This window comes from Venturia canescens, chromosome 9 (genome assembly GCF_019457755.1).
Source record: "Venturia canescens isolate UGA chromosome 9, ASM1945775v1, whole genome shotgun sequence".
In the NCBI taxonomy this organism is placed as follows: Eukaryota; Metazoa; Arthropoda; class Insecta; order Hymenoptera; family Ichneumonidae; genus Venturia; species Venturia canescens.
Window position 1 is genome coordinate 20,648,851 of NC_057429.1, and position 25,364 is coordinate 20,674,214.

At 42.0% G+C, this 25,364-nt stretch overlaps 3 protein-coding genes across 10 annotated transcripts in view; all 3 read left to right on the forward strand.

Annotated features, from left to right (window-relative positions):
• Positions 1–181: 181 nt before the first annotated feature.
• Positions 182–1,832, forward strand: LOC122415795 (uncharacterized). Of its 2 annotated transcripts, XM_043428264.1 has the most exons (5): positions 240–648; positions 723–931; positions 1,011–1,134; positions 1,233–1,434; positions 1,634–1,832. In XM_043428264.1, the coding sequence occupies exons 1-5, from the start codon at positions 595–597 to the stop codon at positions 1,696–1,698; spliced, it is 654 nt and encodes a 217-aa protein (XP_043284199.1). In that variant the 5' UTR covers positions 240–594; the 3' UTR covers positions 1,699–1,832. The 2 variants fall into 2 exon arrangements, with proteins under 2 accessions (XP_043284198.1, XP_043284199.1); XM_043428263.1 differs by having other exon boundaries at positions 182–648; positions 1,233–1,776.
• Positions 1,833–2,573: 741 nt separating this feature from the next.
• On the forward strand, positions 2,574–6,396 carry Vps39 (vacuolar protein sorting 39). Its single transcript, XM_043428259.1, has 10 exons — positions 2,574–2,794; positions 2,916–3,089; positions 3,186–3,450; positions 3,531–3,763; positions 3,862–4,106; positions 4,254–4,682; positions 4,765–5,082; positions 5,189–5,711; positions 5,788–6,112; positions 6,202–6,396. The coding sequence occupies exons 1-10, from the start codon at positions 2,725–2,727 to the stop codon at positions 6,263–6,265; spliced, it is 2,646 nt and encodes an 881-aa protein (XP_043284194.1). The 5' UTR covers positions 2,574–2,724; the 3' UTR covers positions 6,266–6,396.
• A 915-nt stretch (positions 6,397–7,311) lies between these two features.
• Positions 7,312–25,364, forward strand: part of beta-Spec (spectrin beta chain) — a 28,876-nt gene continuing 10,823 nt past the window's right edge. For all 7 annotated transcript variants that reach the window (XM_043428246.1, XM_043428249.1, XM_043428252.1 and 4 more), the window contains exons 1-5: positions 7,312–7,505; positions 17,284–17,473; positions 18,159–24,065; positions 24,175–24,266; positions 24,352–24,456. In XM_043428246.1, coding sequence (XP_043284181.1) covers positions 17,338–17,473; positions 18,159–24,065; positions 24,175–24,266; positions 24,352–24,456 — 6,240 coding nt within the window. In that variant the 5' untranslated portion in view covers positions 7,312–7,505; positions 17,284–17,337. The remainder of the gene's footprint in view (positions 7,506–17,283; positions 17,474–18,158; positions 24,066–24,174; positions 24,267–24,351; positions 24,457–25,364) is intronic.

Consider the following 25,364-nt stretch of genomic DNA (forward strand, 5'->3'; position numbering starts at 1 on the left):
TCAGTAAAGTGGGAGATTGTGTTGAATTTTTTTTATCGTCGAAAACAACCGTGGCGACATCTGTGCTTAACATTTGGAGCTAGAACCGGACATTGGGCTAGGTTCATGTTGAATCCGTGTTCTTTGTATAATAATCTCTACTCTCTACGCTCTCTACCACCTCTCTACCATCATCGACGCTTGACTAGAATATTCTATTTTTTCTAATTCTTATATCAAATCTATCAAATGTACTTGTGATTTTATTCGCCCCCTTCCCCTCAATGCCGCTTCGAAGCCCAAAAATATGCTTTTACATCTCCACGGGAGCGCGTGGCGATCGTAGAGAAAGACAGAGTACAGTAGTACAGGAGAGATGAAAGATGAATGTAAACATACTAAACGAGCTAGTGAAAAACCTTTCGTTCTATGAAAAAAATTTCAAGTGATTTGTTTTTTTGGAACATCGGGGTTCACATTTTTCGATAAAAAATTATTATTGTTAATTCTGCAGCAATACTTAACATAACCTCTAAAGAGAAGTGTTCCTGTCGGTTGAACGGAAAAAAAAATATGTAATGAAATCAACTAGCACTATCTGAGAAATATAAAATAATGGCTTTTAGGAGGTTCTTCAATACCGTTATAAAAACATCTAGACCTGTATTGGTAATTCGATCGTATTTTTCAAATATCAGAGCTATTACAAATACAATTAAAAAAAAAAATGTAAATACCCCCAGTATACGACAGGATCGATTTTCGTAAAATCTTCCGAGACCTCGGAGTCCAGGACGGATACAAAAGGGAAAATTGAATGGGAACCACCCGATTTTTCGAAATTTACTTACGAGCATATGATTAAAAAATCTACAATGGATACAGTAAATAGTATTTCAGAAGTCCTTACAATTACGTATACAGCTATAGAAAACACGAGTGACGAGTACAGGTGATTATTGGGCAGATGAAAAGAAAATTGGATGAACGCAAATTCAAGTCTACTTTTTACTTGAAGAATTTATTTCTAGACACACTTTGTCAATGCTCATGAGTCTACTCAAAGACACGTTGGCTCATAGAGTAGGAGATTCTCATTGGGATCTGATTGTTGCAGCACGATCGGAAGTTCAGAAAAAAAAAAGAAGGATTACTGTACGTTTCATCAAGCACTTTTGGAAAATTTTTCTATTCTTTTCAGTAGTGAAAATTACTTTTACCAAGTATGATAAAACTACAGAATTTGTTTGTAGCAATTGGTTGCTTTTATGGATTATGTTCAAAAAATGGGTGTTGCTGCAACGGAAGCTAGTTACATGGCTGGTTTAGACAACTTGTCGCTGACTCTGGCCCAAAGAATGGATGACGCTCTTAATAATATGAACAGAGAAATAAAACATAATGCTGTACTTGAGCTTGAGTACACTATGCTTCAGGAAGAGTGTATTAGAAAATGTAAATATAGTATTAATGATCATAAAAATCAATTCTGCAATTTCTATAAAACAATGAAGTCCAAGCTGAGTGTGAGAACTCATCAAATGATCTATCACATACTTTTCATTTATATAATTTTTAAATAGACAATTCACATAGTTAAATTGTTCCACAATTCAACACTGAAATTAAAATATTTTTTTTTTGTATTTTGCAGCTAATTCGGATGAACTTTCAAAGAAACAAGAGGACATTGAGGTTGAGAATATTCTTGTGGACTAGGAGGATGTTGTGTCTGTTTGAAGATGACTTTTAACGATGATTTTATTTTTTCTTTTTTTTTCATCCTGAATTTTTGTTTCCAAATGCTTCTTTACTCGTTCTGAGAAGAGCATCTCTTTTTCCGTGCAGAAGGTTCTTCGTCGAACCAAGCATCAAGATGGATAGAGACTATGTGGCGACCAGGCACCATAACAAGACCCAGAGGTCTTGCTTCAGTGTGATCTTTTGACAGGTACTCTGCGCATGAACCAAGTATGACATTAGCGTCTCGATCGGTACACAAGAAAGCTCCTGTCAATATTCTTCCATCAGTCATTTTTATTCGTAAATGACGGTTCAACCAACCCCGCAATTTTTGCTTTGACAGATATTCTTCACTTGGCGTTGCTTGCTGAAAAATGAAATTTATACCGATTGTTGTTGATGGATTTGAATATTCTTCTGTTAGTTTCATGAAACATTTTTGTTTCTCCTGTTAATCTCAAAGAAGTCGGTCCAATAAAAAATGTTACAAACGAAAATTTATACTGTAAACATAACCTCTTATGTTACGAACTGTAGTTCTACAATTTTTTTAATTTTTCTCCCTACCTCGCCATTTCCAACGCACTCATTTTCTTTGACCACTGCCGCTACCGTCGCCGCGTCTTTCATATTCCTTCCCTTCTATTTTTATTAGTTTATTGTTAATAATATATGCATTTATTTTTTGTGTGGGTATTTCAATATTATTTTTTTGACCACTATTTTTTTTTTCATGCACAGCCAGAGCTAGGAAATTTAGAGAAATACCCTTCGAGCTGCATATATTAAGTAACTTGTAACTCTGTGAATGTGGTCGCGAGTCAGTATCTGTCGGATATCTAATATATATATATAATCTGTCAAAAGTCAAAACGCTTTTTGTTGTTGTTGGTGATGTATGGTTATACATGGCCGGAATCTGAAATAACCGGAATAACCTTCATGGTGTCGCACTTGTAAAACAGATCTGGAATTTCACGTATATAAAAAAAATCAATCAACATGCACGACGCCTACGATGCATCGGCAATTCTCAATTTGACTGTTCAAATTGAATCAATGGCCGCTTACGGTTAAGTCTCAAATATTGTGCTTTCAGTTGATCAATTGTTTCTGTCTGTCACTCAGAAAATCATAATCGCTCAATTTTTTTTACTCCTTCATCATAGTCGATTTGTCATCTGTTTTTGTAGACGACAATTTATTTATTGGAACACGAGAAGGTCGGCTGTTGATGTACAATGTTCTTCCTAAAGCGAATGATCATCACGAACTCGAATTATTACGATACAGCAAAAGTTTTAGCAAAAAAAGGATTGTTCAAATTGATGTTGTTCCAGATTACAATCTGCTTATTCTTTTGACTGGTAAATTTATTTGTTAAATCAATATCAAAGGACCAGAGCAATGTATAGTATTGTTGAATGAAAATTTTGAGTTAATAATGAGCTTATATATTTCAGATGACATAATATGTGTCCACGATTTAAATTCTGTCAATATTCAACAAATCTGTCAATTGCCAAAAACTCGTGGTGCATCTCTTTTTGCTCTAAACATCCAACAGTCTGAGAATACGACAGGAGAAAAAAATACTGCAGTGTGTCTGTGTGTTGTGGTCAAAAGAAAATTACAATTGTATTATTGGAAAAAAAATCATTTTGAGGACTTGGGTGATGAGTCAAGAAATGAGCTTTCCTTGGCAGAGGTGCCAAGAGAATTGGCTTGGTAAATTTATTGATTTACTTATTATTCTTATTGGCTGTGAATGCAATAGGAATTTTGAATGTTTATTCTTATCAATACAGGTGTGGAGAGACTTTGGTCGTTGGTTTTCATGGATTATCCTATACTTTGATCAATCTGAATGGGAAAACAAAGGAATTATTTCCAACGGGGAAGCCACCTAAACCAAGTATAACAAAATTATCCGAAAACTCGTTTGCTCTTGGTAAAGACTCTCAGTCTATTATAATGTATACTTCTGGGGAACTGATTCAGCATAATCCAGTAAAATGGACAGATTCTCCAAGCGCAACTTGTAAGATAATTATGATATTCTATTGACACTATAATGTTTTTCCATTTACAACATCCGTGGATAAAATGAAGCGAAGAAAATGTTTGTTTTTCGTTTAGGCTGGGATGATCCTTATCTGTTGGGCATTGTCCATGATACCCTTGAGGTATACACTCTTGAGGGCTGTTTGCATATTCAAACCCTCGAAAAATTAAACAAGGCACGTTTGATCTGCAGGAGCAAACAGGGCAAAGTTTACATTGCTTCGATGAGCCAAGTTTGGTGCATCACCGCCATTGACGTAGGCCAACAGATAAGAACGCTATTAGAACAGAACCAATTTCAATTGGCCCTAAAGTTGACGGTTGTATATTTTTTCACATTTTCATTAACAATTTAATTTAGAATTTACGATGCTAATAACCTTGGGAGAAACATTTAGTCGTTTATTCAAGACTAAAATGAGAAAAGAAGGACATCAATTCTATATTAACGAGGATGTTGATTTTAGAGTTTGTCGGACGTTAGCGAGGAAGAAAGGGCAAAGAAAACGTGCAAAATTCAGACGCTCTACGCGTATTATCTTTTCGCAAATAAAAAGTTCCAAGAAGCGATGAAGCAATTTCAAACTTTGGGAACTGATCCTTACGAGGTTATAAGATTGTTTCCGGATTTGGTATCCCAGCCGACAAACGCGAACGAGCTGAACGAGCCCGTATCTGCGACACCGCGGCTTCAGGATCGAGATTTAGAGAATGGTCTTCTCGCACTAATTGCTTATTTGACAGAAGTGCGTCACAACTTAATGTGCAGTGGAGAATCGAAAGAAGGTAAAAACGAAAAAGGAAAGGAGAAAGAGAAGACGAAAAATATAACGGCGGTTGCGACTGAGCAACTATTGAAAATAATTGATACGACTCTCCTCAAGTGTTATCTGCAGGTGCAACCAATATTTATTTCTTCTTTTTTATCGAAATGAATTATTCTTCGTAAGAAATTCACCAAACATGATGAATTTTCAGACCAACGACGCTCTCGTTGCTCCGTTGTTACGTTTGAATCATTGTCACCTTGCCGAAGCCGAAAAAACTTTACTCATGTATCAAAAATATCCAGAACTTATAATTCTCTATCAGACTAAAGGCCAACACAAAAAAGCTCTTGAACTGTTGGAAAAACAGTCGAAAAAGAGCGACTCTAGTCTCAAGGGTACCGAGCGTACGATTCAGTATCTTCAACACTTGGGACACGATAATATGGATTTGATTCTTAAATTTTCTGGCTGGGTACTTGAACAGGATCCTGAACAGGGACTTAGAATTTTTATGGAAGATTTGCAGGTCAACTCCCCGAATGTATCAAGTGCATGCATAAAGCGAAAATTTTTATTGAAGTAACCCCGAAATCGATGTAAAATTGTGTTGAAAATATATTTTATTTTCACAGGAAGTGGAGCAGCTGCCAAGACCGAAAGTCCTGGATTATTTACTTCGATGTCATAAAAACTTAGTTATTACGTATTTGGAATACGTAGTCCGAGTATGGGAAGACACGAATCCCCTATTTCACAACGTTCTTGTTCATCAGTACAAGGAAAAATGTTTGGCATCGATGAGCCCGAACGCAACACCGGCGGAGAAACAAAACGGCGAGCACGTGCGACAAAAGTTGCAACAATTTTTGGAAAAGTCCATTCATTATACACCGGAAACGGTGCTCTCGCAATTTCCAACGGATTGCCTATTCGAAGAGAGAGCCATCATTTTGGGACGTCTCGGTCGTCATCAACAGGCGATATCGATTTACGTCAATTTATTGAACGATGTGCCACGCGCCATTCAATATTGTAACAACATTTATTCGAGATACGAAAAGAACACAGACTTTACTAAAAATCAAGATGGTTCTGATGAAGTTTATGTCACTCTTATTCAACAATTACTCAAGCCTGATATCGGAGCGATGGCAGGTACCAAACAAAAAAAAATACTATAATACAACTCGATGAAACAATAAATGGTGTTAACGTTGTGAGTAATTTGTAGCTTCGCGTCCCGAGCTGACCAACACGATACAGTCGGATTTGGAAACTGCCCTGGAGCTTTTGGAAGAGTACGCACTTAAAATAAACGCAACGAAAGTTTTGGAAGTCTTACCTGACAGTGTGCCGATCGGCCGGATAAGGCACTTCCTCGAAGCAAGTTTGCAAAAACAATTGAACGAAAGGAGACGGACGCAAGTGTTGAAAGGTTTATTACACGCGGAACATCTTCAAGTACAGGAGCAAAGGATGCACTACGAGTCCCAAAGTGTTCTCATGACCGAGTACAACATTTGTCCAGTGTGTAAAAAGCGCTTTGGAAATCAAAGGTTCTCATCTCTTTATTTTCTCTAACAATATCGTTTGGTCATTTGAAAAATTACTTTTCATTCGATTCATGCTGTTTTTTTTTTTACAGCGCGTTTGCCCGATATCCGAGCGGTGACATCGTTCACTATTCATGCCGGGATCGGAAATTGTAAACAGCCAAAATATCTCAAGATGCATATGAACTTTATTTTTCCTTATTATGTGTACACATATTTATAGACTCTATAAATAAACATTGTCGTATATAAATATGAAAAATAAAATGTACTATTATTTAAATTTATTTGACGTTCTTATAATTACGTATGCAGTTACGAAGTTTCCCGTATCCAAATTCATACAATATTGCATAGACGAAGAATGCAGTCTTCAGTGAAGACCTGCACGTTGAACGTGCTTTCCACCCGCCTCAATTGAAAACAATCGGGGGAGTGAGGAAAAAATTTTGAGCGTAGGATGGGGCGTGCCCGGTCCTCGGGAAAACGTGTATAAACGGGGCTGATGATGTCATAGTCGAGCTTGTATTACTACGCCCGGTGTTGAGCGTATATACACAAATATTCACTGACGTATGTATTTTTCTAAGCGCCCTTTGCTCAGAACTGTCGTTTGAAAGTCGGTATTTATTTCAAAAGTTTATTATTAACTGGAACATTCTAAATTGTAATTGCCTCAAAATTTGCTGGAAAATGGTGGTCTTCTATTGGTTAAAAGGTAGAATTTTATTTCTCCGTATCGCAAAGGTTATTCGTATTAGAAATTTCCCGCGTTTTTGTGCATTTGAATCAGTTAACGTTTCGGCTATGTTTGTTTGCCAGAAATCAACGATATCGATGATTTTACAGATGAAGATTTGACATAGAAAAAAAGTGTATTGTATATATAGTATGTAAGTATTCGAAAATGATGATTATTTTGAAGAAAATTGGAAAAAAATTCAGTTGCTTATTGACAATGTTATAGTACTATAATAAAAACTCAAGTTTACGGTAGAAAGTTGAACGTTCGTTCATAAATATACTTGTTTCAAGTCACTTTGTTATTTTTTTTGTAATGAAATACACTTTGTTTTCTTCATGATATCGAGCATTTACTGGAGCGAGCGGTGTGCCAAACAACAGCGCCGCCGTGCGGCCAGGAACTACTTCACTCGGGCGTAGTCGAACCTCGTAGTGGCTCCGGGTCAGTTGCGCGCCGGTCGAGTGTGAGAGAGGACTTGGATTGTGTTGTTTGGTAGTCTCGATCTATAGGTGGGCAAGCGAAAAAGAAGGGAATATATAAAACCAAGTAATTAGTGCGTTATTCGTGAATCGACGCGTCGAGTTAACGAGAGTTTTGGATAGGTGAAAAATAAAGTGTGTGCTGGAAAAGCTGTGTGTCAGTAACGAGACGGTGAGTTTTGAAAACGCTTTATCTCTCCCTCTCTCACTCTCTCTCTCTCTCTCCTCTGTCTTACTCCCTTATCGTACCAACATTGACCGTGCAGCGGCGGCGACGTGATGGAAAAATGGCGTACGCCGAGCTCGTTCAAAGATAATAATTTTTGTCTCGTCTCGCACAAGCTCGATTGTTCAATTACTTTATAAAATTTACAAGTTTCTACGAGTCCTCAGGCTTTGATGTGTCAAAGAAGGCGAGCGCGTGTAAAGCTGGAAATAATAGTGTTATCCAATTGTAACATCAAGATAGACGACGCCGCCGCTGCCGCCGTTAAGATCGAGCTTTCGGCACTTGATTCATTTTTTTTATTCAGGGCGTCGTTTCGATGCCACGGATGAGACTCTTTTCCTTTCCGCATCCAATATATTCCCATTTTCGGATTGGAATAACTCTTCCTTCTTTCCATTCTACAGCGTTTGTTATGCACAAGAAAAAGTCCCGTGACAATAGAACGATGTAATTTCCGCTGAAACCCGTTAAAGTCCCTCCCTATTTTTTATTTGACGTTACCTCTCGATGTATCGCGTTCACCTGTCAGGAGAACCTGCGTCTCTGACCTAATTCGATGGGTTCCCACCATTACTAGTCTTTCGCAGTCTCCCATAGATTTTCAATATTTCTTCGCATTATTAGTATATTTTATTACATGTACGCAATGCTCAATCCTTCCTGTTTCCCGTTTTAACGCTTCGTCAGAATAGCCCTCCTTTTTCGGCTTATGTCAATGTGTCATCAAAGATATAATTATCAATGATCTTACTTTCAAGTGTATCGATTAGTTTCTCGTTTCGAGTTCGAGTTGATTGTGTAATACTTCTTTTTAACGAAAAAAATCCTCGATTATTTCGAAAAGGTAAAATACAGTATATTTCGAATATTATTCACAGTATACGAAGTTTTTCATGTAAATCCAATGTTTTTCGTCGTCGTCGCAAGGCCAATGATAGCATTGTCGATTGATTGAGAATAAATGAAGTGACAATTACCTTGAACGTATATTTATCATCGCGATTACTGGAGATCGAATCGTTTGATTCAACTTGAGAAGAATTAGTTTTCGCTCTGTCAGAAGAAACGTCACAATGATTGTTGTTTTTTTTAACATATCCTCGTAGTATCGAATGTAGGGTGTATCGATATAAGTGGCGCATTGACAGACCGCTATTAATACGCGTTCTCCGAACATTCAAGTGTAGTTTGGTTCGTAGCCAATTTTCATCGGGGTAATTGGTAATTTAGTATCGTAAATAATAATTCAGCGTAACGTTGTCCTTGAAATAGCTTCTTTTCGTGCCACCATGAATAATCGATGAAAAATTTCGTATATTTTATTTTTCATTCTAAAATACGATCGAAATATTTTCGTTATCGATTTCGAAATTCCAAAAGATGGATAGAAATCCTCAGCGATTTTTTTTCAACATCGACACTTTTCCTGCGGCCATCTTACATTTTTTTCACGTTCAAGCTGCTCGAGTATGTTTACTGTTACGTCAGTATGGGCAAGTTACGGTTTTTCGTTTCTCGCGCTTCGAATGATTAATAACCTGCAGCATAGTTTATGGCGACGAGAAGTTGGGCGTTTTCCTCGCAATTATTCGAGCGCTCTTCTCTCTGTTTTCCATTCGCACAGATTTTTTGTCAATTCGCAAACGCGTGACAATAACAATGAAATTTTCGTTCTCCCCATCGCTTCTACCGAGTCCTTCTCGTGTCCTTTTTAAATACAGTCAATATTTATCTCGTTTTCTCGCGTTCGCGTCGTCGCAGCTTTCGTCATAACGCAGCGTTTGCTTTTTATTCTTTACCGTACACAACTGACGGTTGTGCACGTAACGCGGGATCATGGGTCCGTAAGTGCGGTTTCGTGTTACCGGCGCTCTTAATGTCAGCTGCAGGAAGTACTGCAGCAATAAAAATAACAAAAACAAAAACACAATGACAATGGGGATGCTTTCGAAGGTCGACGATCATCGGCTCAGCCTTGCTCTCGTAAACAGAGTTTTCTTCCAGATCAAAGCGCCGTTATACGCCTCAGAAAATTGCTGAATATTATTTCACAATATATAACAACGAAACAAACTACAAAAATGAAAAAAAAATTAAATTAAAAATGAAAAAACAAGATAAAAGTTGTTTTTTATCGTCTACTCGAAAATTCCGGTTTCATTCGAATTTCAAAAACGTAGAGCAATCGAATAATAGCGAAAAAAAAGGTTTCGAGGTCACTGCCACGGCACGCACCCACACTTCTCTTCGACCAGACCGAAAAGCTAACACTCGCTGATTCTACGAAACTTGCGCCATAATTTTCCCAGATTCTTTTTATTTTCGATCTCTTCGCGAATGTGCCATGAATAGTTCGACCTCGCGTACCGTTGTCGTAAAACCAGCATTTATTCTCCGATAAAATATAGAATAAACATTTCGATGCGTTTCCCCCAAAATTTCGACTCACTCTGATCGGAACGTAGCGAATTTCAATTTGTCGCTCCCCAACGAGCCTGAAAAACAAATTCGAATTCACCTCGATCTTCTAGTCCGTGATTCTCAAGTTTGATGACTAAGAGCAGATTTTTCGCGTCAATGAAATAACAGCGGTGGCCTTTTTACTCATCGAGCACAGACTTTCCATTATCCTTAACGTCTTCTTTCTCCCTTCCCCCTCACGTACACGGTCACAATTTTCCAATACACACATCTTCCTTCCCCCCCTGCTCCGTCTAAGCTCAATTTCTATAGACACATAAACTGCAAAAAAGGAAGTACACATCTCAAGCAGCAAGAACTGGCGTTCCCCCCGGAGGTTTACCGATGTAACGAGCGGCAGACTCCGAGCCCTGTCCGATAATTTACCCGTCGTGCCCATGCCCACTTACAATGTAATCTTTGATTCCATATTTGACCTCCTCTGTCCGCAATCGGCTCTTAAATTTGTCTTTTTCACTATATGTACGTGACGATTTGAAAATGTTTTACTGCTGACGTCATTCACGCATTGTCGATACGATGCTGAAGTTTGCAACGTTGGAGTCCAACGAAATGAACGAAAAGAAGATTGATAATTAATCATTTTTTTATTTCACGAATCACTGATGTGGGTTGAAAAATAACGAGTTGCAAATTCGGCAGAAAACAAAATTGGAGATTTACTGGAATAATTCGAGAGTTTTTTTAGATTATTTCGTTGGACTCCAACGTTGCAAACTTCAGCGTCATTGCAACGTTGGAGTCCGGCGAGCTGAAGGAAAAAACTTGGAAAAAACACATTTGCAATTGCCCCATTTTTTATTTGACGAAGCATCGATGCAGACTGAAGAGCTACGAATTCGGGAGGGAACGAAATTGAAGAGTTGCTGCGGAATTATTGAAGGGTTTTCTTAGATCGTTTCGTTGGGCTCCAACGTAGCGAGCTTCAACGTCACGATCTTCGGGTCAAAGACGCCCGATCGAGATCCGCCGAGGAAATGTATTCTCTGAGTGAAAAATCCGCGGCGCGTTGGCCGAAAAACGAACGAAAAACTCCTCTAAGAATATCCCCGGCGCTCGCTCCTGGAGGACAGTCGCGCGGCGGCAACGCGGGCTCTCGTACGAAATTTTATATTTAGAAGCGTGACTACGCTCTTCGAGAGCGGGCTTCTCCCGCTCGACTTCCCTCTCGCCGTGCGCCCGATGCACGCTGCACCTTCATTTCCTGCTCGCCAAATCCTTAAACTCCTTCCCGTCGCCCCTCACTTTTACTCAATTCGACAAATGAAACTCGCCCGCTTCGGGCTTTCCTCGGAGCAAGAGCCCGCGTTATCAACGCGGAGGAGCAAGGAGCTCTCGGCCGCTATCGCGCGCACCGTCACTCACCCTTCCACGAGCTTTTCTCTCCCTCGTACACGCACTTTTTTTCTCGCTCCTTTTTTTTTCAATCTCGATGACCCACATTCCTTCGAGCGGTGCTCGCACACCGTCGCAGCCAGCCAGTCAATCAGGGAGTTTCCGCCCTGCCCCCCTCCTCACCTTTATTTCATACGCTCACGTACCCGCACCCGCGTTGCACATGGTATCCCTCCGAAACGCGATATCGCACGCACACCGCTGACACCACTCGCATCCTTCCTTCCTTCCTTCCGCTTCTCTCGTCTCCCGCGCCCCTCGGCCCCGCTGCCTCGTTAAAGATCGTTAATCCGAGCTTTCTTGACAAAGTGAGAAGAAAACGCCACTCCCTCGAGTGCACGCGTATATGTTCGAGGATGAAAAAGTTGTTTAATTGTGATTAAAGTAGCTGGGCCGTCCCATGACTAGTCAAGTTTGCATTATGTTGATTAATTTGGAGTCTGAATTAATTATAAAATTAATAAACACTTACTTGAGAATATTTTTATCACAAAAATGTAATAAAATGCTTCAAGAATATCATAAAAGGTCAAATTTTACTTCAACTTGATCAGTCAATGATTGAGTCAATATCGGAGATACTTTAAATACACAGAATCGAGGGAAGATTTTTATTGTGCGAAAAGAAGTTTATATCGGTGTAATGCCACCGAGAAAAAGGAATGATCGATTCGTTAAAAAAAGCGAAGCTACTAGACGAATGAAAGCACGTGAGTCAGTCTCAAAAATAAATTTGATTAAATTGCCGCGATTCCCGAATTTGGCCGAAGTTCGATCACCTGTTAACGACGTATGGTACACAAGTCTAAATAATTAGAAATTGATCAAATTTGGTGATAGTGTTCTTCAACATCAAGTGCGAAGACACAATTTTTTTCAAAATTTTCTTCTGCTTAGTTATCGAGTAATTACGCATTAAAGCAGATTTCTTATGCCCGGAATGTATACAAACGCTATGCTTATACGCGTGAACTTGAGTGATCATAATTACTCGATAACTGTACAGAAGAAAAATCTTAAAAAATTTGTATTGTCAAATCTGGCACTAAAGAATATGTTCACCAAATTTTATTAAATTCTTATCATTTTGAAATTTTTTATGTTTTTAGCATGGTTTAGCATGGCAACATTGTAAGCCTGTACCAAATATCCTTAAGAGGCTGGATCAGTCGGTATACCGCAGCCATGAGTGCGAGAGAGATAGTTGCAAATTTCGAAATCGAAATTCTTTGACACAGTTTGACCGATTAAAAGAAGGCTCTGTCAGTCGATTTTTGCCATCGATCTGCGTAGGCTGACAGAGCCTTTTTTTAATCGATCAAACTGCGTCGAAGAATTTCGATTTCGAAAATTCCAAGTGAGGTTACCGACTGATCCATCCTCTTAAGAGCAGTCCAACGTAATGACTGACCTCCGCTTTCGACGCGTCAAAAACTAGAGTTTTTTCATATTTTCTTTCTTAAAAACCCCGTACGTAAGGTAATGTTTTTTTAAAGGAACGGAATCTGTGATAAATTTTCTTCACGATATTAATTTTTCCGAAGCTTCAACACCGTGCAATTTTTTTAAGAAATAATGAAATAATTTCAAAATTGTTAATGAAATAATTCAAAATTTTGGCCCGCAACTGTGCTTGTCGTTATCAGAGGACCTTGAGCTATCATTTACCGCAACAAAAAGTGGACCTTCCCTGTACTTTATCGAACTACTTTGAGTCGAAATCTGACCCTCGCGTGCTAGGGTCAGATTTTTGGTGAAAGCTCCAAAATAAATGTTCTTCCCTGCAGCTGGACGTAATGAGATTTTGAAACTCGTAAAAGAGTGAACGGTACGCTCAATTTGTTATTCCGTCCTGTGCGAGAATCGCCCTGGTAAATTAACACAAATGCGGATGTGACGCAGCCACCGTTTCGGTGCCTACACGCTTAATTTATGTGTGTGTTGTCTTCGGGCGTCCGATACAATGACGAAACGAATGTAACACTTGCTCGTGGCTTGGCGAGACGAGAGATGTAACGTCGAACGCGCCAAGAGCCTCCGCTCCTTTTTTTCCCTCGTTTTTCTTTACATCGGACGAAAATAAGGAAATTCGGTCAATTTTCTGCTCGAGCAGCTTTCTTTTCCGTTTATTCTCGATCGGCGATCGTTAACGAGCGCTCCGGCCAACTGGGCTACAAAGATCAGCCGTTACTTTTTCTGCGAGCTTCAAGGTCACGTATTGACCCGGCGCTTCTCCTGGCCTCGACCGAGCGAGTTTCAACGAGGCTCAATCTAATAACCGAATTCTCCAATTACAGACTCTCGGCTCCGTAATTAATGCGATCTCTGCGGTAGATTTTCAGTGGACTTGCGTTCATTCATTTTTTTGGGCCCCGTGGCCATGAGTTCGGAAAAAAGGGTAATTTGAACGGACGCTCGTTTGAACGATGATTGATGAAAATTGAAAATTTACGAGGAACGACCAAATAAGGAAATTCAATGGAAAACAACGATTGGTCGAAAAAACCAGGCGGCAGTTTGCGAGTCTCGTATAGCATCGAGTTTCGTCGTTCATCGACGCTCACCGCCCAATCACTTATGCGCCCGTCGTCGACGTTGTTTCTCCTCGCTTCGTACATGAAAAAGTGTATATTCCAAGAGACTGACGGTGAGTCGCAGGCCAAAGTTGTGTATATAGGCGTTGGATGAGGTTGGACTCGGGCCTCCTCGCTCGTGGATATGGAACCGGCGCCGGGTTGACTGCATCGAAAAATCAATAGTTGTCCTGTGTGCGTGAGAGCTCTTTCTCCCTCGCTCTTCTCTCACTCACTTTTCTCATTCCTCTTTTCCTCCAGTTTTCCGCATAATTATTAGCTCTCCAGATTTTCGTCCCTTTTCATTTTTTCCCTTCTCTTTTGTCAGTTTTTCCGTTTCATTTTTATCCCACCTTTTTTCTTCACTCTCTTGCTTCACCCTCTGCGCCTCTCCAATACCCGGTTTGCCTTCTTTTTCTCATACCTCCGGTCCGGGTTATTATACCAGCTTCTCAACCGATTGCACCCAATAAATCCGCCCCCTGCCTCTCGGCCGCGCAACCTCCTCGAATTTGCAACGTCAACGCAAGCCGTATCACGGGTTTACCGACCTCTGAAGAGCCCTTGATCCAGTCGCCATTTTCAAGACAATATTCAGATGAGAATCAACGTTTTTCTCTCTTTATACGATTCGATCGGAAATTGAAAAAACGTAGAATTAAACATTTGACGAGCACTTGCATCGAAGCATGCTCCGGGATCAGCGTGTTTTTTAATCTTCGAGTGTCTCGCTGCCGAGCTCCTTTTCCATTGAGTTTTTTTAAGAGTCTCCGCGAAAGAACGATAGAGCACGAACGAGAATGAAAAGTTTGATGATCTCTGGCTTCTAATGAAAATTTCGATAGAAATAGTGAAAAAAAAAACGGCACTGAAATGTGTCAGGAACCACGGAACTCGGCCGCACGTGAAAAGAGATCATTTCTATTTTTAGTGCGCCGGAAAATAATCTGCCCACTGACACTGACAAAGGGTCATTGTTTTCTCACGCTGAGAACAGAAAATCCCTGGGTCGGTCGTTCTCGAACGATCGAGGGCAGTCTCACTTTTTCGCCTCTTTATGAACGCACATACAATCATAGAAATGCAACGGAACTTTATCAAACGGTTTTCTACACCGCACAGATTGCGGTTGGAACCGTATCGATGTCGCGTGGCTCCAACGCTATCTTCGATGAATCTAGAGCTGAGTGTGGCTTCGAGGAGAGTAAAATTTCATGAAATTCTCGTCCTATTCGAGTCTTTCGACGAACAAAGGCAGGCTCGCGTCCACGATTTCAATGAATGATTCGTTTTCCGCTGGAGTTCTTCGGAGGGAAGCCCTCATCCGAATCTCCTGCCAACCGCGACTGTTTTTCATTCTCGTTTTTCGAGATCCGTACGAGTGCGCTTCTTTCGTCACTCTTTCGTTTACTGACTCTATGACGTCACTCGTGCGCTACTAATTGCTCTAAATTCAACGTCAAGTGGCCACCAGACTCGCAGGAATGTGACTCACGGAAGATTCAGTTTTTCACTCGTTCAGTCTCAATTTTTCCTTTTTTTTTTCACTTTTAACACGATTCTGTAATTCATTTTTTATCGTAATAACAGCTCCGTTATCAACGTTCAAATTTTTATTGGTGGAGCTAAACTCAGAGATCGTCTCTACGAAATGAGACTCTAATCGAGGTTGCGAGGTGAAAAATAAACTTTCGCGTCGTGTCACATAGGATTGTTGATAGAGTCGATTAACGAGCTTAATCCGGGTGTGGATTTTTTCTCCGCGTAATGCGCGCTCGAATCTCTCATAGCGGTATGCTAATGCATAAAAAAAGGAAAAAACTGGACGGACTGTAAACATCGTCGTACGTTCGTCATTCTTTTTTTCTCGCTTTCTCACCTTTCATCTCTGTCCTTGACCATTTTCGATCGAAAATCAGCCCTCCTACGCTCGTTCTTATCCGAAAGAGAAAATATATTCGATCGAACAAGATTTTAGTCAAAGATGAAAATTTTCATTTAATTGGAAAATTTGAATGAAAAATGAGAATTTCATTGGCTTTGTTTGGGTATGATCTGCTCAAAATTGGAGTTCATTAGTGTACACGTTGGCGAGGTTTCTCTCCATTTCTGTCCAGTGAAATGCTGTTCCTCGGGCTCACAGTTTCTCGTAATGGCTCGACGCGCTTCGCTGGTGTGATTTTCCTTCGGATTGACCACTTTTTTCTCCTCGGTTCGCATCGTCCGGTGCGTTATTCCGTTTCGCCGCATGGAGCGAATTTTTCGTTTTTTTTTTCAAGCTTCTCAGATAATTTCAAAATTTGCATGCTCGTTTACATCCCGAATTGCAAATACTTTTGTTCAAGGATCGAATCAGTTATTCGGCCAAAGTGCGATACTCTGAGCGCAAGGAAAAAATCCTTTTTTGCCGTCTCTCAAATATGAAAGTTCAAGATTCTCAGCGATCCTCTTTTCTGCTCTCTGCTCATGGCGCTAAGCACGCGTTCATATAACGTTCCAAGCCAAAATCAATTTTTTCCACAACGAATAGAAGGCTCCCATTCGCCATGGAACGTCTTGTATAGCTTGTATATTTTTCGTCCGTGATATCATGCACGTGACGTAATCGGAACGACGATTATACTCGCGATGCGTGCGTCTACGTGTGCTGGAATACCTACACGCTGAATCTTCATCGTTACACATAACACCGCACACGATACGAGCTTAGGTAACCCCGTGTGCTCTTATAAAATAATTGCCGTTCGTTTAAAAATTTAAAGTACATTCTCGTTGTCATCGGTTTCCATTATTAAGCCATTATCCTGGTTACTCACGATCCGAATATTCTTTTTTTAATCAAGGGATTCTTTGATTTTGCTCGATGTTGAAGTTCATCCGTTTGATTTATATTTTTAAACATTTTTTATGCATATTTTTGAGTTGAAACGGTTTCTCTGATATTGTGACGACGCCAGCTCTATCAGAAATATCGTGCTCCTTAAACAGTGCACGTTGAATTGAAAAAAATGGTCGTTGCGCAATGTTATTTACACACGCCGCTTGAACTTTGACGACTTTCGAGGTATTTGCCATTCGTTGATTCGAAAACTCTCGGGTATTGTAATGTGCAGCTTCTTTGCAATGGATTTTTCCTGGGGGAAAAAACAGATTTGTGAAATGTGAGATTTTCACTCTTGCTAAAATAGACTCAACCGTCGAAAATTTTACAAATTTCCATTTTTACTGTGAATTATATTTTGAGCTGATTATAATATTATTTATATTTACAGAAACGCCCTTCATTGGGTTGAAGAAGCAATTGGGCTGTTGGTCCGATTGGCAAAATGACGACCGACATCTCAGTGGTTCGTACGGGCTGGGATCCTACGTTACAACAAGAGATTGTCGATGAGTACGAATACGATGGAGGAAATTCGAGTTCGAGGCTGTTTGAGCGATCGAGAATAAAGGCTTTGGCAGGTGAGATGAATTTTGCATCTTCAACTTTGAACTCACAAACGATTAGAGCGCGAACGTTACATTTTTTAACACGAAATGTCTATTTTGCTCGATACGAATGAGAGGAAATCACTAACCGCGGTTGATGATATGCGTTATCACGACTCGACACTTGTATCAGTCGTAACAACGTGCCACAGAAAACGGCATTTTTTTTCAGTCAGTCAGTCGCGAATATCTCTTCACATAGTTCGCACTACAATATTTTTTTCAATTTTTTTTGTTGTTGCAAAAGTTATTGTACATGGAAGTCTGGAAAATTGGACACTCAATTTGTGAAATATCACGAAAGAAAACGATTTGAAAAAAAAACTTCAATGATTCGACATGACTGAGAGAAATAGTTTGACTGATTCCCTGGAGGATTATTTCGACAAAGTTGTCCTGGACCTTCGAGGTGAATTGAACTTGATTCGGTCGTGTTGCAATTGAATTCCTGCAAAATAAAGTATTACAATAAAAGACATTGTCGTTTTTTTGGACAGAGATAATCTGAAATGTGTTTGGTCACTCGTAGCAGCACGGATATTTCACAGTATCGAATATCATGACGAGAAATTATTTGGTTATGGAGAGAACAAAGTATGATAATTAGTCCTTATAACTCGAACGATTGAAATATTTTGTTTTTTTTTGTGATTGAAAGGTGAACGAGAGGCAGTGCAGAAGAAGACGTTTCAAAAATGGGTAAACTCACATCTGGTGCGTTGCTCGTGTCGGATCGGAGATCTGTACGTGGATCTACGAGATGGAAAGATGTTGATAAAGTTATTGGAGATATTGTCGGGTGAGCGTTTACCTCGCCCAACGAAAGGCAAAATGCGTATTCATTGTTTGGAGAACGTTGACAAAGCGTTACAATTTTTACGGGAGCAACGAGTACATCTTGAGAACATGGGCTCGCACGATATAGTGGATGGAAATCCGCGCTTGAGTCTCGGTCTCATTTGGACGATAATATTGCGTTTCCAAATACAAGACATCACGATCGAGGAGACGGACAATCAGGAAACAAAATCGGCCAAAGACGCTCTTTTACTTTGGTGTCAAATGAAAACAGCTGGCTATCACAATGTGAATGTGAGAAATTTCACGACTTCGTGGCGCGACGGTTTGGCCTTTAACGCAATAATACACAAGCATCGACCGGATTTGATACATTTTGACAAATTGTCGAAATCAAACGCTATTTATAATCTGAACAACGCTTTCAACGTCGCCGAGGACAAACTCGGACTAACGAAGCTTCTCGATGCCGAAGACATCTTCGTCGACCACCCGGATGAAAAATCTATAATAACGTATGTCGTGACGTATTATCACTATTTCTCGAAGATGAAACAAGAGACGGTGCACGGTAAGAGGATCGGTAAGGTCGTTGGTATCGCGATGGAAAACGATCGTATGATTCACGAATACGAGAGCCTTACGAGCGACCTTCTCCGTTGGATCGAAAGTACGATCGAGGCATTGGGCGATCGCCGTTTCGCAAATTCCCTCGTTGGTGTACAATCTCAACTGTCCCAATTCTCGAATTATCGTACGATCGAAAAACCACCGAAATTCGTAGAAAAAGGTAATCTCGAGGTTCTACTCTTCACACTGCAATCGAAGATGCGAGCTAATAATCAAAAGCCTTATACACCGAAAGAGGGAAAGATGATAGCCGATATAAACAAAGCGTGGGAGAGATTGGAGAAGGCTGAACACGAGCGCGAATTGGCATTGAGAGAGGAATTAATACGTCAAGAAAAATTGGAGCAATTGGCGGCGAGATTCAACAGGAAAGCGAGTATGCGAGAAACTTGGTTGTCCGAGAATCAACGACTCGTGTCACAAGACAATTTTGGTTTCGATCTTGCCGCGGTCGAGGCAGCAGCGAAAAAACACGAGGCCATCGAAACCGACATTTTCGCTTACGAGGAGCGTGTCCAAGCGGTTATGGCTGTCTCACAGGAGCTCGAGGCCGAGAGTTATCACGATATCGAGAGAATCAACGATCGCAAAGACAATGTTTTACGTCTTTGGAATTATTTGCTCGAGCTTCTGCGCGCGCGTCGTCTGAGGCTCGAACTGTCATTGCAGCTGCAACAAAACTTCCAGGAGATGCTCTACATACTCGACAGCATGGAGGAGATCAAGATACGTCTGTTGACCGACGATTACGGCAAACATCTTATGGGAGTCGAGGATCTTTTGCAGAAACATTCTCTCGTCGAGGCCGACATAAACGTGCTCGGTGAACGGGTCAAAGCGGTCGTGCAGCAGAGTCAGAAGTTCATGGAACAGGGAGACGGTTATCGTCCCTGCGATCCTACAATAATCGTCGAACGCGTTCAACAACTGGAAGACGCGTACGCGGAGCTGGTGCGGCTCGCAGTCGAGAGACGCGCTCGTCTCGAGGAATCTCGTCAACTTTGGCAGTTCTACTGGGACATGGCCGACGAGGAGAATTGGATAAAGGAAAAAGAGCAAATCGTTTCGACCGGGGACATTGGTCACGATCTTACCACCATTAATTTATTACTCTCGAAGCACAAGGCTCTCGAAAATGAGATACAATCCCACGAGCCGCAACTCATGTCCGTCGCCGCAGTCGGCGACGAACTCGTTCGCCAACAACACTTTGGTTCGGATCGTATACAAGAGAGGCTCGAAGAGATTCTCGGAATGTGGAATCATCTGCTCGATCTTGCTGCTTTCCGCCGAAAACGTCTCGAGGAAGCGGTTGATTATCATCAATTGTTCGCCGATGCCGACGACATTGATATCTGGATGCTCGACACCGTTCGTCTCGTGTCCTCCGAAGACGTTGGTCGCGACGAGGCTAACGTCCAGTCGCTTCTCAAAAAACACAAGGATGTTACGGACGAGCTGAAGAATTACGCCACCACGATTGAACAGCTCCATCAACAAGCTTCTCTCCTCGGCGAACAGGACTCGAAATCAGCCGAAGTTCTCGAACGTCTCGCTTCGATCGATTCCCGCTACAAGGAATTGCTCGAGCTCGCCAAGTTACGGAAACAACGGCTGCTCGATGCTCTCTCGTTGTACAAACTGTTCAGCGAGTCCGACGGTGTCGAACAATGGATCGGTGAGAAGAATCGCATGCTCGACACAATGGTGCCGGCCAAGGATATCGAAGACGTTGAAATAATGAAACACCGTTACGACGGTTTCGAGAAAGAAATGAACGCCAACGCTTCTCGCGTCGCTGTTGTCAATCAGCTGGCGAGACAGCTGCTACACGTTGAACATCCCAACTCGGAAGAAATAGTTTCCCGACAAAACGATCTCAATCAGAAATGGGCCGAGCTCAGGGAGAAGGCGGAAGGTAAGAGAGAGGCTCTCAATTCCGCTCACGGCGTTCAAACCTTCCACATCGAGTGTCGCGAGACCGTCTCCTGGATCGAGGACAAGAAACGTATTCTTCAACAGACCGACAGCCTTGAAATGGATCTGACCGGTGTAATGACTCTCCAACGTAGATTGAGCGGTATGGAGCGCGACCTTGCCGCGATTCAAGCCAAGCTCGATGCCCTCGAGAAAGAGGCTCAGCTCATCGAGGAAGAACACCCCGAAGAGGCTGCTCTCATACGCGAAAGAATTACTCAGATTCACACCATTTGGGAACAACTTACCCAAATGCTCAAAGAAAGAGATGCCAAGCTCGAGGAGGCCGGCGATTTACATCGTTTCCTACGCGATCTCGATCATTTCCAAGCCTGGCTGACCAAGACCCAAACCGACGTCGCGTCCGAAGACACCCCGACGAGTCTCGCCGACGCTGAGAAGCTTCTGACTCAGCATCAAAACATCAAAGAAGAGATCGACAATTACACCGACGATTATCTAAAGATGATGGAATACGGCGAACGTTTGACCGCCGAAGCTGGCGACGGTGACACCCAATACATGTTCCTCAGGGAACGTTTGAACGCGCTGAAGATGGGCTGGGAAGAGTTGCACCAAATGTGGGCGAATCGGCAGAACTTGTTGTCCAACTCGTTGAACCTTCAATTGCTCGATCGCGATGCCCGACAAGCCGAAGTTTTGCTCTCCCAACAGGAACACATACTCGCCAAGGACGAGACACCCGCGAATTTCGAACAAGCCGAGAACCTTATAAAACGACACGAGGCATTCATGACGACTATGGATGCGAACGACGAAAAGATCAATTCCGTCGTTCAATTCGCCAGTACGCTCGTCGACGAGGGACACTTTGCCGCTGACAAAGTCAAGAAGAAGGCCGAGAGCATCAGCGAGCGCAGAAACGCGAATCGCGAAAAGGCTAATCAATTGATGGACAAACTCAAGGATCAATTGCAGCTCCAAATGTTCTTGCAGGATTGCGAAGAGTTGGGCGAATGGGTTCAGGAAAAACACATCACCGCGCAGGACGAGACTTATCGCAGTGCGAAAACCGTACACAGCAAATGGACTCGTCATCAGGCTTTCGAGGCCGAAATCGCGAGCAACAAAGATCGCCTGCAACAATTGCAACAAGCGGCCGATGAACTCATCGCCCAAAAGCCCGAACTGAGCGAAATTATAACTCCGAAAGTGCTCGAATTGGCCGATCAATTTGAGGAACTCGAGACTACGACGCACGACAAGGGCGAACGCCTGTTCGACGCGAACCGCGAGGTTCTTATTCATCAGACCTGTGACGACATCGACTCGTGGATGAACGAGCTTGAGAAACAAATCGAAAGCACCGACACCGGCTCCGATCTTGCTTCCGTCAACATACTCATGCAAAAGCAACAAATGATCGAGACCCAAATGGCCGTGAAAGCTCGTCAGGTTACCGAGCTCGACAAACAAGCCGAGCACCTTCAACGCACCGCGCCCGATGGTAAAATGGAGGAGATCAAGGTTAAGAAAGAAAAGGTTGCTCAACGTTTCGCACAATTGAAAGAACCCCTGGTCGACCGTCAACGTCAACTCGAGAAGAAGAAGGAAGCTTTCCAATTCCGTCGCGACGTCGAGGACGAGAAACTCTGGATTGCCGAAAAAATGCCACAAGCAACGAGCAACGAGTACGGCAATTCTTTGTTCAACGTTCACACGCTCAAGAAGAAGAATCAATCGTTGCGCACCGAAATCGAGAATCACGAGCCGCGTATAAATCTCGTTTGCGATAATGGACGAAAACTCATCGACGAAGGGCACGAAGCTACGGAGGAATTCACTCGTCTTATTTCCGAATTGACGGAAAAATGGCGCGAGCTCAATGACGCCGTTGACGAGAGAAACAATATGCTGTTACAGAACGAGAAAGCGCAGCAGTATTTCTTCGATTCGACCGAAGCCGAATCTTGGATGAGCGAACAAGAGCTGTACATGATGGTCGAGGATCGTGGCAAGGACGAAATCTCCGCTCAGAATCTTATGAAGAAGCACGAATCTTTGGAGAACGCCGTCGAGGATTACGCCGAAACGATACGTCAACTCGGAGAAACTTCCCGTCAACTTATCAACGATCAACATCCTCTTGCCGATCAAATAGCCGTGAAGCAATCACAAGTTGACAAGCTGTATGCCGGTCTCAAAGATTTGGCTGGTGAACGACGAGCCAAACTCGACGAAGCCCTTCAACTGTTCATGCTGAATCGCGAGGTCGATGATCTTGAAACGTGGATCGCCGAGAGAGAAGTTGTCGCCGGAAGCCAAGAGCTCGGCCAAGATTACGATCACGTTACTTTGCTTTGGGAGCGATTCAAAGAATTCGCACGAGACACCGAGACCATTGGCAACGAGAGAGTCGCTGCTGTCAATGGAATCGCTGATTCTTTGATCGCTACGGGACACTCCGATGCCGCTACGATTGCCGAATGGAAAGACGGCTTGAACGAAGTTTGGCAGGATCTTCTCGAGCTCATCGAAACGCGAACGCAAATGCTCGCTGCCAGTCGCGAGTTGCACAAATTCTTTCACGATTGCAAAGACGTTCTTGGTCGTATACTCGAAAAACAGAACGCCATGTCGGACGAACTTGGACGTGACGCCGGCTCCGTTTCCGCCCTCCAAAGAAAACACGCCAATTTCATACAAGATTTGTCTACTTTACAAAATCAAGTTACCCAGATCCAGGACGAATCCATGAAGCTTCAGGCGAGCTATGCCGGGGACAAGGCCAGTGAGATAACCAATCGTGAAGCTGAAGTTGTCGCCGCCTGGAACAATCTCCAGGCACTCTGCGAAGGCAGAAAAGCCAAGCTCGAAGACACCGGAGATCTCTTCAGATTCTTCAACATGGTTCGAACTCTCATGATCTGGATGGACGATGTCGTACGGCAGATGAACACCTCCGAAAAACCCCGCGACGTTTCCGGCGTCGAATTACTCATGAACAATCATCAAAGTCTCAAAGCAGAAATCGACACGCGAGAAGATAATCTGCTCGCTTGTATCAATCTTGGCAAAGATTTGCTCGCTCGTAACCACTACGCCAGCACTCAGATCAAAGAGAAATTATCCGCTCTCACCGATCATAGGAATGCTCTTTTGCACCGATGGGAGGAACGCTGGGAAAATTTGCAGCTCAGTAAGTCTTTTCGCGATGACACAACGACCTTATTTTTCATTAAACTTGTATTCGTTGAGACACCGATTCGAGAATGGAGTTTAATCCTTATATATTTTTCCCTTCGCAGTTTTGGAAGTTTACCAATTCGCCAGGGACGCAGCGGTCGCAGAGGCGTGGCTAATTGCCCAAGAACCATATCTGATGAGTCAAGAACTTGGTGTAAGTTAATAATCTCATTGAAAAATTTGAAATTCCAGATTTTTCATCTATCCCTGTTTCAAACGCAACAATTTATTCCCAACAGCTCACCATAGACGAGGTCGAGAACCTGATAAAGAAACACGAAGCGTTCGAAAAATCGGCAGCTGCACAAGAGGAGAGATTCAGTGCCTTGGAACGACTCACAACGGTATTTTTACTATTTTCCAACATTTATCCGCTCGTGATCTGTGTTTGCATTTGGGGAATGGTACTAAATTGTGCTAATAATCTTTATTGTATCGTAACGTAGAGGTTCCTTAAATTTTACGTTTCACGCCAAAATTGACTCAAATTCACATTTATTATATTTAACGCTATTAACCCGTGGACACCACACTGGTGCAACTCTGCACCCACGAAGAATTCAAGTCTCTAGAACTTCAAAATTCTTTTTTTCAATTTTTTAAATGATTGTAATCGGTTATTAAGGAATTGTTACCTCTAAAAAGTCTCGTTGTGCAAGATTCATTTCATACATTCACCGACGAAATAAAAAGTTTTGAAAATTCCAAGTGCAAATTTGCACCAGGGTGGTGAGTGTGTGACCTTCAAGGGAGCATAGTGTCTACGGGTTAATTTGAACTGTTGATGTTGGTGTTAATGACGGTGTTGTTTTGCATGTCACCTTGTGTTGCTTGTCGACCTGTACGAAAAAATGCACTTTTGTTAACAACGATCATCCGTTAGTACGAGAGTGGTGGTGCACGGCTGCTCTCTAGTGACGTCACGTTGAGCATGTCATCGGTGATGGATTGCAGTGAAATAATAGTTCACCGAGACAACGTTGATAATTCCAAACCCATTGAAACCCAAAAAATCCTTCTCGTCGACAAAGAAATTCGTCCCCAAGGACGCGTGGTACGTCAAATTATTTTCGACTGCGATCGTTTTTACAAGCCAGCTCGTACGAGACGCAGAAAAACTTGTACGGGCAAACAAATGATTCATTCTTCGAGTCCCTCGTATGAAAGTAAAAGCCTTGAAAGACGTAGCTCCTTTTTGTGGAATTCGGATTGGCAATATTCTTGCGATCCGGGCCTCGGAGATTCTCCAAAT